Genomic DNA, 12,939 nt, shown 5'->3' on the forward strand with positions numbered 1-12,939 from the left:
TTAGGATGTGACACATAAGGTAGGTATTGTGAACAGGAAGCTGACTAGGTAGATAGAGGCCTTATCATGATGACCTTTCCAGCCTTAAAGATCATGTAGCCAGCCATATTTGCAACATGTTGAGTTGTAATGTCTATAAAACCTCCAGTCTGGAAACAGCTACAAGTGCCCCTCAGACTTTAATATGCATGTGAATCACTGAGGAATCTTGTTGAAATGCAGAAGATTTTTGTGTTCAGTCTGTCTGTGCCAGGACCTGAGAAGCTACGTTTCAGTCATGGCTTCACGTAATGCCCATGCTCCTGATCTGCTCATTTGGAAAGCCAGGGTTGAACGGGAGAGGGTTTTAAGCCCAAAATAAAGTTTTGGAAGTTATCAGTATATGTTTGGGAGTTAAAATCAAGAGTTGTTTTTAAAAAATCATCCAGAGAAAACAAGTGGGACAAAGGAAAGTAATGAGCACAGGGTAAACCTTCTAGGGAAGCCAATATTTTAAAATGCAAACGTTGTATTAAAGTAGTATGCATTTACTTGTAGACATGAATTTTTGTAAGTGTGAAAAACTTGGGTTTGCTTGGTGGCTCAGTGGTAAAGAACCCACCTGCAATGCAAGAGATGGAAGTTCTTTTCCTGGATTAGGAAGATCCCCTGGAGAAGGAAATGGCCACCCACTCCAATATTCTTGCCTGGGAAATCCCATGGACAGAGGAGCCTGGCAGCTACAGTCCATGGGGTTACATGGGGTGAAAAATTCTAATATACATCTCTTTATAACTAAAAGTAAGTAGACACAAAATCCAGAAAAAGAGAGTAAACTTATTTAGCATACTTTACCTGACATAAATAAAACACTATATCCCAAACTGCGACCTATACCATTATTTTCAAGTGCACATAGAAAATTTACTAATATCAACCATATACTGTTAATAAAGCAAATATCAGCAAATTTTAAGAGATTTAAACTTTACAGGGTATAACTTTTGACTATAACAGAAGTAAGCTAGAAATCAGTACGGAATAACTAGAAGTTTCTCAAATGTTTAGAAATGAAACAGTATACTTCCAAATAGTTCACAGAGAAATAAAAAGTTGCAGTGGAAATTGAAATGTTAGGAGCTGAATGGCAGTGAAAGATGGCACAGACAGTATTTATTTATTTATTTATCTTTTTTTTGGCCATGCTGGGCAGCTTGCAAGATCTTAGTTCCCTAACCAGGGATTGAACTCAGGTGCCCTGCAGTGGAAGCTCAGAGTCCTAACCAATGGACCACCAGGAAATTCCCTAGACATTGATTTGTTAAAGCTTCTCTAAGACAACTAGAGCTTGAAGGACATAAATGTTTTATTTCTTTTAATTTTTGTTTATTTATTTTTGACTGTACTGGGTCTTCATTGCTGCACAGGCTTTTTCTCTAGTTGTGGTGAGTGGGGGCTACTCTCTTTTTAAAATTTTTTAAAGATTCATCCATCTCACTATCACTGACTCAAATTCGTTCCTTTATGGCTGAGTAATATTCCATTGTATGTACATACTACAGCTTCTTTGCCTAAGCGTCTGTTGATGGACATCTAGGTTGCTTCCATGTCCTGGCTATTGTAGTGGTGCTACTCTCTAGTTGCAGCGCTCAGACTTCATTTCTGTGGCTTTTCTTGTGGTAGAACAGGGGCTCTGGGCGCATGGGCGTTAGTAACTACAGCACTCAGTCTTTCGAGCACAGGCTCAGTAGTTGAGACACAGGCTCAGTTGCTCCATGTCGTGTGTGATCCTCTTAGACTGGGGATCGAACCTGTACCTCCTTCATTGGCAGGCAGATTCTTCACCACTGAGCTGCTGGGGAAGCCCTTTTCTTATTGTTGAAAGTATATTTTAGAATGTCAGTCTTTCCCTTCTTGGATGCTTGAGAAAGGACTTTTGCCCTCTAAAGTGAATTTTGACCAGCAAGTCTTAGACCTTGGTGGAAAGTTATATTCTGATTTTAACAAGAGGCTACATCATTTATAAATTAGGAAATAAATTATTTCATTCTTTACTCTTCACCATTCCCAGTACGAAATTTGCTGGTCACACGAAGATAAAGGAAAAATGACTCACTATGTGGCTGAGTTATTTTCGTAGACTTACCGTGTTTTAAAATGGAAATAGAAACTTATTTTTCCCTATAACAAGTTTCTTGGTTTGATCAGTATGATAAAGCATTTCAGATTCCATTTAGAGGTTCTAAGAATAGTTTTTCAAGTCTTTTGAAGAAAATGTTTGAAGTTTTCTACAAGGGTACTATTCTATAGCTTGGTAACAGAGTTGACTAGCATTTATTAGTTTTTTGCTTTTCAAATTAGAATGATGTTCCATTACTGTAACATAGTATTTTCTGTATTTTATTTGTATCCATCTCCTAGGAACAGAACAATGTGGATAATATGCAAAGTACTATTTCCTTTCGGTCCAGAGTTTGAAATATTTGTTTAAATAGAATTAAAATTAGAGTTTTAGATTTGTCAGAATATTAATTTAACTCCTTTTTTTAAAAAAAATTAACTTCTTAAGGTCAATTTAGGAAAAAAAATGTTTGTATAGGGTCAGCCAAAAAGTTCAAAAAGTTATTTACATTTTTCTGTAACATCTTACAGAAAATTCCAAGTGACCTTTTTGGCTAAACTAATATTTAGATATTTTAATTTAGTCAATTTTTTCCTGAATCAGTTCAGTTCAGTTCAGTCACTCAGACATGTCTGACTCTTTGCAACCCCATGAATTGGAGCACGCCAGGCCTCCCTGTCCATCACCAACTCCCGGAGTTCACTCAGACTCACGTCCATTGAGTCAGTGATGCCATCCAGCCATCTCATCCTCTGTCGTCCCCTTCTCCTCCTGCCCCCAATCCCACCCAGTGAGATTTTCCAATGAGTCAACTCTTCGCATGAGGTGGCCGAAGTACTGGAGCTTCAGCTTTAGCATCATTCGTTCCCAAAAAATTCCAGGGCTGATCTCCTTCAGAATGGACTGATTGGATCTCCTTGCAGTCCAAGGGACTCTCAAGAGTCTTCTCCAACACCACAGTTCAAAAACATCAATTTTTCGGCACTCAGCTTTCTTCACAGGCCAACTCTCGCATCCATACATGACCACTGGAAAAAGCCATAGCCTTGACTAGACAGACCTTTGTTGGCAAAGTAATGTCTCTGCTTTTCAAAATGCTATCTAAGTTGATCATAACTTTTCTTCCAAGGAGTAAGCGTCTTTTAGTTTCATGGCTGCAGTCACCACCTGCAGTGATTTTGGAGCCCCCAAAAATAAAGTCTGACACTGTTTCCACTGTTTCCCCTCTATTTGCCATGAAGTGATGAGACCAGATGCCATGATCTTCGTTTTCTGAATGTTGAGCTTTAAGCCAACTTTTTCACTCTCCTCTTTCACTTTCATCAAGAGGCTTTTTAGTTCTTCTTCACTTTCTGCCATAAGGGTGGTGTCATCTGCATATCTGAGGTTATTGATATTTCTCCCAGCAATCTTGATTCCAGCTTGTGCTTCTTCCAGCCCAGTGTTTCTCATGATGTACTCTGCATATAAGTTAAATAAATAGGGTGACAATATACAGCCTTGACGTACTCCTTTTCCTATTTGGAACCAGTCTGTTGTTCCATGTCCAGTTCTAACTGTTGCTTCCTGACCTGCATACAGGTTTCTCAAGAGGCAGGTCAGGTGGTCTGGTATTCCCATCTCTTTCAGAATTTTCCCCAGTTTATTGTGATCCACAAAGTCAAAGGCTTTGGCATAGTCAATAAAGCAGAAATAGATGTTTTTCTGGCACTCTCTTGCTTTTTTGATGATCCAGCAGATGTTGGCAATTTGATCTCTGGTTCCTCTGCTTTTTCTAAAACCAGCTTGAACATCTGCAAGTTCACGGTTCATGAATTGCTGAAGCCTGGCTTGGAAAATTTTGAGCATTACTTTACTAGCGTGTGAGATGAGTGCAATTGTGCGGTAGTTTGAGCATTCTTTGGCATTGCCTTTCTTTGGAATTGGAATGAAAACTGACCTTTTCCAGTCCTGTGGCCACTGCTGAGTTTTCCAAATTTGCTGGCATATTGAGTGCAGCACTTTCACAGCATTATCTTTCAGGATTTGAAACAGCTCAACTGGGATTCCATCACCTCCACTAGCTTTGTTTGTAGTGATGCTTTCTAAGGTCCACTTGACTGCACATTCCAGGATGTCTGGCTCTAGATGAGTGATCACACCATCATGATTTTCTGGGTCATGAAGATCTTTTTTGCTACAGCTAAATGTTACAGTTGCCAGTATTTAGTATTGAAATTATATTCAAAACTTGAGCAAAAGGTATTTTATGTGAATGGAAGGCATATAGTCAATATTATCACTGTGGAAATCCTTGGAAAAGCTATAGTGAAAAATTGGAAGAAAATGCAGTTAATTCATTGTTCTAACTCTGTACAGTTTCCTTAATACCAGATTGTTCTTATTGTCCTTAGATTTTGAGGATGACATGATTATAACATCTGATGTCTCCCGATATATTGAAGACCCTGGTTTTGGATATGAAGACTTTGCCAGACGAGGGGAGGAACATTTGCCAACATTCCGAGCTCAGGTATGAGACCCCTTTAATTCAGAGAAATTGGAGAAGAGATATTGTCATTTTAACTGTGAAATGTTTAATAAGTTGACTCCCAAAGAAACTAATTGATCATTTTGATAGAATCTATAAATATCTTTTTTAACCTACTTTTTAGCCTTGTCTAATTCGATGTCCCAGCTGATGGATTATTATTTCATCATCCCCTCTACCTCCAACCTCAAGAAGGCAAAAGGAAACTGCTTTATGTGGTTACTTGCATTATTGCATGGTAGTAGTATCATGTTCATGTTTTGGAGAGAAGCAGGCAAGAAACTGAGTGACATGTTCACATTTATAATAAGAAGGCATTTTTATAGAAAGGCCATATGTCTATAATTATGGGCTGAAGGACCACCTGTTCCCCATCCCTAGAAAAGAACCACAGTAGTGATGTGGTTCATAAAGACAGTGCAGGCGAGATCAAAGACAGACTCCTCTGTGCTTGTTTCATGATCTGCTAGCCATCCGTGTCACTGAGTAGGTTTAGTCATGTAGGACTATTCCAGGGCCTTCTGGGGTTCTTCCAGATGAGGGCATAGTTTGCATAGTACATGACCACAGGAAGTAGCCAGAGTTTATCACCAGTGTGCCTCATCCTGGACCCAGTGAGGAAACAGCACGGTCCTCCTGTCTATAAACTGATGTGTTGGTATAGCAATCTTGGTAAAGTGACAGACTTAGAATCCGTGAAAGGATTACAGACTGAAATATCTCCACTTGCTTCAGTGGTTATACTTCACAAAAACATAGACTTTAAATGGAGAGTGACCATTTTGTGATACATTTTATTCTTTTAGGACTATACCTGGGAAAATCACGGGTTCTCCCTGGTGAACAGACTTTATTCTGATATTGGACATCTTCTTGACGAGAAGTTCCGCATGGTCTACAATCTCACCTATAACACTATGGCCACCCATGAGGATGTTGACACAACCATGCTGCGCAGAGCTTTATTTAACTACGTTCACTGTATGTTTGGAATCAGGTATGGTTGTCATAGAGACAGTTGTGTGTGTATGCTAAGTTGTTTCAATCGTGTCCAACTCTTTGAGACCCCAAGGCTCCTCTGTCCATGGGACTCTCCTGGCAAGAATACTGGAGTGGGTTGCCATTCCCTTTTCCTGGGGATCTTCCCAACCCAGGGATTAAACCCATGTCTCTAATGTCTCCTGCATTGGCAGGCAGGTTCTTTACTACTAGCGCCACCTGGAAAGCCATATAGAGACAGTTGTACATGTTTCTAAATGAAAATTCTGACAGGAGTCTTACCTTTTTCCTGTTTAAGAGTATATACTTCTGGGGAGAAAATTACATGTGGACTCCTGACTATAAAAAATTAATTCTATTTTATACAAGAGCATTTTTCTTCATTTAAAAGTCTTAATATGCACATATAAATACAGTAGTAAAATTTTACTAAGGAGGGAAAAAAACATAAGTAATCATTGGGGACAGTAGAAAAACTCTCCATTTGAGAATCCCTCCTGGAAGAACTGAACCTTTCAGAAGTATATATGATATGCCATTGTGCAGACGTACTCAGTTGCTCCAGTCATGTCTGCCTGCATGCGACCCCTTGGACTACAGGTTTCCAGGCTCCTCTGTCCATGGGATTCTCCAGGCAAGAATATTGGAGTGGGATGCCATGCCCTCATCCAAGGAATCTTCCTGACCCAGGGATCAAACCCGTTTCTCCTGTATCTCCTGCATTGCAGACAGTTTCTTTCCTGCTGAGCCACAGGAGAAGCCCATGATATCCTGCTAGATAACTATAGCAAGTGCTGGTTGGTTGGTTGGTTGGTTTTTGAAGGTATGGTATAATTTGGGTATAAATGAAACTTAAGAGTCTGCCTTCATAAAACTTACATAAGCTCATGTAAGAATACTGAAATGAAATTGTGAGTCAGAATAAATTAGTGGCACCTAAATTTAGAAAGTTAGAGTTGAAAGGACTGAAAGTGAAGGAGTGAATAAGACTGAATGGTCTAATCAGGAAAGCTCTTCTTGGAGAACATCCTTTTTGAGCTGGGTTTTGAAGACATCTATGGAGATAGATCTGCCAAAAGAGAAAATCTCCAGTTATGAATATATTCAATTGACTCTGTACTGTATCCTGTCTGATATAGTATCACAAAGCCCTTATGGAACAGAATTAGAATTCTATTTGTTAAGCAAAGTGGTTTCTAAAACTTTGACTTAAAAAAAATTCCAAATTTCCTGGAAAAGTCAGCTAATGTGAAATATTCTACCTAAAAGTTACCATTATGATGGTAAATAGTAGCTCCACTATTTACCCATTTACTATTCTAGAAAGAATCATCACATTTTAAAACTTAATATACCAAGCTAATTAAGAAAATAAACACTAATAGATTTTAATTCAAATAGATTTTAATTCAATACATGTTATAAATTAATATTCAAAATAATATTATATTTAAGGCAATAAATTGGTGATATTTCTCTGCTGGGTGCTACTAAATAAAGCTTATGTAAAATCCCTGAGTTGTTTTTTTCTTTTAACTAAGTATTATGTTTGGGTTAAAAATAAACTGAAAATACAGAAAAAGCCCACAAGCTCCCACTGCTACGTTTACTCTCATAGCTATTTCTGTGCCCGTTTACGCTGCTATTCTCTCACCTTATGAATGAACTATTAAACTCCTATGCACTAGGGCACAGAATCCCATCTCCTCTCATCTAAAGATCCCTCTTCTAGCAATTCTCCCTTCTCTCTCTGGCATAATTAGCTTTACTCTCTTAATTGGATCTTTCCCATCAATATGTAAACATGCCTTTATTTCTCTCATCGCAAAAAAAACCCTTTCTTCATCCTTAATTTCCCTCTGACTGTTGCCTCACACTTCTGCTCTCATGCACAGCAGATCCCTTTGAAAACATTTTGTATACCTACTGTCACCATTTTCTTATCCCCTATTCTCTTGTGAACCAACTGCACTGTCAGGCTTTTACTCCTGCATAGCAGCAAAACTACAAAACTATTCCTTCTGAGGTTGCCCTTCACCTCTCCATAGCTCCTTGTCTCAACCAGTTCTCCGTGATATCTTCTTTGCCTACTCAGTAGCGTCAGACATAATTGATTATTCCCTCTTCCTTGAGACACTAGGGGCTTCCCTGGTGTCTCAGACAGTAAAGACTCTGCCTGCCAAGCAGGAGACCCGGGTTTGATCCCTGGGTCGGGAAGATCCCCTGGAGAAAGGGAATGACTACACACTCCAGTATTCTTGCCTTGAGAATTCCAGGGACAGAGGAGCCTGGCAGGCTACGGTTTTATGGGGCCGCAAAGAGGCGGACATGACTGAGCGACTTTCACGTTCACTAAGACCCTTAGGGTTTTACACTGGCTCCTTCTCCTCCTCCCAGTATTAGCTTAGATGTCAGTCTCTTAGAGAAGCCTTCCTGCCCACTCTATCTAAAATCACAACTCTCCTCCCAGCCCCCAGCTGTATTTTATCACCACAGCAGTTGTCACTGTCTGATGTATTATATGGTGTTCTTTTTCATTTTTCTTTTTTCTCCAATAGAATTCAAATTCCATGAGACTAGGGCTTTTTGTCTATTTTGTTCATTTGTGCTTCATCAGTGCCTAAAGGAGTACATGGAAACTACATGGCTTATAGTAGGCACTCAACTATTTATTATTTAAAGGAGTTAATGAATGAGCTTTTGGCATTTAATTACTAGATAATTATTGTGTCTTGGTATAACTTTAGAAATCAGAAATTTTGATTCTGCCATTCTAAAGCTTGTTATCATATTGCTTCTAGGTATGATGACTATGATTATGGAGAAGTTAATCAGTTACTTGAACGAAGCCTGAAGGTTTACATTAAGACAGTGACCTGCTATCCTGAGAGGACTACCAAGCGCATGTATGATAGTTACTGGCGTCAGTTCAAACACTCAGAAAAGGTGTGTTTCATGACTTAACATAGACATATATTCCATGTAAGGAGTAATGATTATGAAAAATTAAATGTGAAAATAGTAATAAATCAGCACCATCAGAGAAGTTGGACGTGGCATCATTTGGCCATCAGTTTTGGGGGGGTTTTTTTACAATGTTTTAAAACACCACATTGGACAAAACATATAACCAAAATTTATTGAATGGTAACTAAATTTTGGTTATGTGTTTTGCCCAGTGTGGTGTATAAAGTAAAAGCTTAGCATTGGCCTTTGAAAGATTGGATCTGAAAACTGGATCTTGGCCCAGAAGGCATATCCATTTAGAGATTTTTTTCACTCTAGCCATTTTACAGTTAACCTATCAGAACAATAGTTCTCATTCCAATTTGGTAATTTAGTGATTTGACAATATAATTCAGACCTTTGAGCCAAGTATATTATTATATGAGGAATTTTTTGGATTGAAATATCAATACATAGGAAACATTATTTAAGACCTAATAAATGATCAATCTAATGGTATAGTATAAGTATGGCCTTAAATCATGAGTCTATTGACCTTTAAATACAAGAATCTTCCATTTATACCACAGTTCCTAAGCTTGAGAGTAAGAAAACCTTTTTAGAGTCCTAATATTAACTAATTAACTATATGACTTTGATAGAGAATGTTATGACCGTGATCCCTAGCAGTCTTTCTTGAAGTCTTAGAGCCAATCACACATCAGATAAACACCCAGTTACCTCCAGCATCTCTCCCTGACAGAGCTGTATGCTCTGCTTATCAGTTTGCATTCCAGTTTCTCCCTTTGCTCAGTGGTATCTAGAAATTCTCCTTACTCATCAAGAGAATAGATCCAATGACATATCTAACCTGTAGAAAGATATCAAAATAATTTAAATATATCATACTTCTTTATAAAAGCTTTTGAAGATATGTGGGTGCTTATTTTAACCTGTCAGATGAGATGAATCTCCCTCAAAAATTCCCCCAGGTGCTTGTTCACAGCTGTATATGAGAGACTCTAGGCAAGCTAAACATGTCTAGCTTGTTGTTGCTCAGTCCCTTAGTCATGTCTGACTCTTTTCGACCCCATGGACTGCGGCACTCCAGGCTTCCCTGTCCTTCACTATCTCCCAGAGTTTGCTCACATTCATGTCCTTTGAGTCAGTGATGCCATCTGACCATCTCATCTTCTGTCACCCCCTTCTCCTCTTGCCCTCAATCTCCCAGCATCAGGGTCAGATCCAATACTTCAAAGCCCAGTGCTAAACTTTTACTTTACACACCACATTGGACAAAACACATAACCAAAATTTAGCCACCACTCAGTAAACTACCAGATACTAATTTCAGATTGCTTTAAGCTTCAGATTTTTACCTTGGTTTCTCCCATGTACAGGCATACTTCAAAGATATTCTGGGTTTGGTTCTAGACCACTGCAGCAAAGTCAATATCACAATAAAACAAGCCACATGAATTTTTGGTTTCCCAGTGCATGTAAAAGTTGCGTTTATAATACATTGTAGCCTGTTAAGTGTATAATAGCATCATGTCTTTAAAAACAAAACAGTATGTGTACCTTAATAAAAAAAATAGTTTATTGATTAAAAAAACGCTAACCATCATTTGAGCCTTCAGTGTCATAATCTTTTTTGTGGTGGAGGGTTTGAAATGTTGTGAGGATTACCAGATGTGACAAAGAAGTGAGCAAATGCTGTTGGAAAAATGACGCCAATAGACTTGCTCAATGCAGGGTTGCCGCAAACCTTCAGTTTGTGAAAAAAGAAAGAAAAGCAGTGTCTATGTGGTGCGTTAAAGCAGAAGTTCAATAAAATGAGGTATGCCTGTAAATAGTAAAACATGTTTTTAAGAACTTTCCAAGGAATAAGTACAGGCTGATTTTCAGCCACATAAAATTTTATATCTGGAAGAAAGTATTTTTTGTAGGAGAACTGTAATTTGCAAAAATTATTTTTGTTTTATAACCCAAAGGATTGTCTGGCTTTACAGCTATCCTAAGAAAATTACTGGACTTTTTAAGATTCTAGGGGGTCATTTTTACTGCTCACATGTTTTTAATAAACAGTTTTCTTATGAGTATTACATCATGTGCACGCATAAACATACACAGGCATGTGTGTTTGTATGTGTGTCTATAAAACTGGTGAAATTATAATACCTAATGTGATAATACATTTGTGAATGTCTGATATATGAAATAAATTAAAGTTTTTTCAGTTGTTTATAATGGTCACTAAATTGGTAACACTTTGATTTCTAGGTTCATGTCAATTTACTTCTAATGGAAGCACGGATGCAAGCTGAGCTTCTCTATGCTCTTCGTGCCATAACTCGGCATTTGACCTGAAGCATCACCCAGGGAAGATATCATATATGTGTAAAGACCTTTTCACATAGGATATACATCAGAAGCTGTTTGTGATGTAGCATCAAACATTATTCAATTCTCTAGTGTCAAAATTTTAGCCGTTTTTTGGGGGCGGCTGTAATGTGCAATGATGTGTTTTCTTTTCCTTGATGCTTAACATGACTAACAATTGCAAAAATAATACCGAGGAGCACTACTTGGCATTGTTTGTAGTTGGGTTTTTGGATACTGATCATAAATCATGAACCTGGTTTGTTAATGCTTAACTTCAGTGCTTTGGGGTTTGTATGTGTATTTTTGTTCTTTCCTTTTTTTTTTTTTTTAATAAGGAAAAGCGCTTACAATCTACTCGAGCAATTGTTTTCCAGATATCAGAATTCAGCAATGAATGACCTCCTCTGGCTATTCTAGAATTTTAAGGTTGTGTCCTACACCTGGTGGAGGAGAAGCATGTGCTGTTGAACTAAGCTGCTCACAGGACACGCATCTGTGTCTCCAGGAGTTTATTTGTCAGGCACTGTTTATTTTTTTTATTTTTTTTTTTATTTTTTTTTTTTACTGCTATTGGCGATAACATGAAATGTGATACAGCCATTGTCCATAATTTAATGTGAAATTGATCATGATGAATTCTATAGCATGCTACTGAAATGCCAAATTCAGCTAGTTTCTTTCTCTTCTGAAACAGAAGCTTCTGTTTTCCATATCAGATGTATATATTCAAAGTGGAATTATGCATACTCCTTTCTATCACTGACAGTAATCCTCAGTCATCAGAGTAATCAGTGCTCACAGGACTGCTTACAGTTCATTTAGTTGGCACATATAAACATGTACCCACACAAAACTGACCAAAAATTTTCTTTGCACATTTTTCTTTTCTCATAGTGTTTTCTATGTTACAGTAAGCAGAGGAAGGTTAATATGCCTATATTTTTTTTCCTGTTAGGCTTCTAGAACTTACTTTCCATGGTTTTTCTTACGATAGGTTAAACAGTTGATTATTCAAAGGTAAAAATTGTGTTTCTATGCATTAATGTGATTGAACAACAACACAAGAGTGCAATATGTAAAAAAAAAAGAGAGAGAGACTCAACAAACTTTCGCCCTATTATGTATGTCACTGCAGAAGTGCCCTTTTACCACAGAGCTATAAAGAAATTTAGTTCAGAGTTCTTTATTGCACAAGGCTTTTGCCTTCCTGGGGTTGAACAATGTTCCTTTCACAATGCCAAAGCATCCCCATTCCCAGAACAATCTCTTTGGACAACTGGTTTAAGAAAGATCTCAAGTCTTACGGGAGGAAAAAGCATCCCCAAAGTCACATTTTTGCATTGGTTTATGTTGCTTGATTAGACTATCTTCACAGAGCACAACGCTGTACATCTATAGCTTTAATTTGTATTATGTTAATGAACCAGTAAAGTGCCTAAAGAGATGCTCACAGCTATCTGGTAGGACACGGCTGCACTGCTTAAACACTTTTTAGTTAACTAAGGGTGACTTGAATTTTACACAAACATGCTAATTTTTTTTTAAAAATCCATTTTTTCACAGTAAAGAAGATAGTTAAATTTTTCCGTTAGCATTCCCACAAAGATTGCATTTTAGACTTGTAATCTAGGACTTAACTTTTTCTTTCCTCTCATGAAAGAATTGTGGGCTAGTGTTCTCGTCAATCATTTTCCCCTTCCATTTATCATTCTTTTCTGGTACAATCCATTAGGTTGCTTTCTGTTAGGCTTTGTTCTAGGTAAGAAAACAGAAAGATGACTGTACACCTATGAATATAAGGTAGTTCTGCATTTTTAGATTCCAGGATCTTGTTTGAAATCTTCCATGTGAGGGAAAAAACTGCTAATACTTCTAAAGACAGGGTGGTTTATTTAAAAAGATTATTCAAAGAACTCATGCCAGATCGAGTCTGTTTCATTTATTGCATACACCATATGTTGATGTTATTCCATATCAC

The 12,939-nt window shown here is 37.8% G+C and overlaps 1 protein-coding gene across 1 annotated transcript in view; it reads left to right on the top strand.

Annotated features, from left to right (window-relative positions):
• Nucleotides 1–10,961, top strand: part of SESN3 (sestrin 3) — a 74,380-nt gene extending 63,419 nt beyond the window's left edge. Inside the window, exons 7-10 of the mRNA XM_052652922.1 lie at nt 4,495–4,613; nt 5,438–5,628; nt 8,432–8,576; nt 10,860–10,961. Of these exons, the coding sequence (XP_052508882.1) occupies nt 4,495–4,613; nt 5,438–5,628; nt 8,432–8,576; nt 10,860–10,946 (542 nt within the window). The 3' untranslated portion in view covers nt 10,947–10,961. The remainder of the gene's footprint in view (nt 1–4,494; nt 4,614–5,437; nt 5,629–8,431; nt 8,577–10,859) is intronic.
• The last annotated feature ends 1,978 nt before the right edge of the window (nt 10,962–12,939 follow it).

The sequence above is a fragment of the Budorcas taxicolor genome, chromosome 15 (genome assembly GCF_023091745.1).
Source record: "Budorcas taxicolor isolate Tak-1 chromosome 15, Takin1.1, whole genome shotgun sequence".
Lineage (NCBI taxonomy): Eukaryota > Metazoa > Chordata > Mammalia > Artiodactyla > Bovidae > Budorcas > Budorcas taxicolor.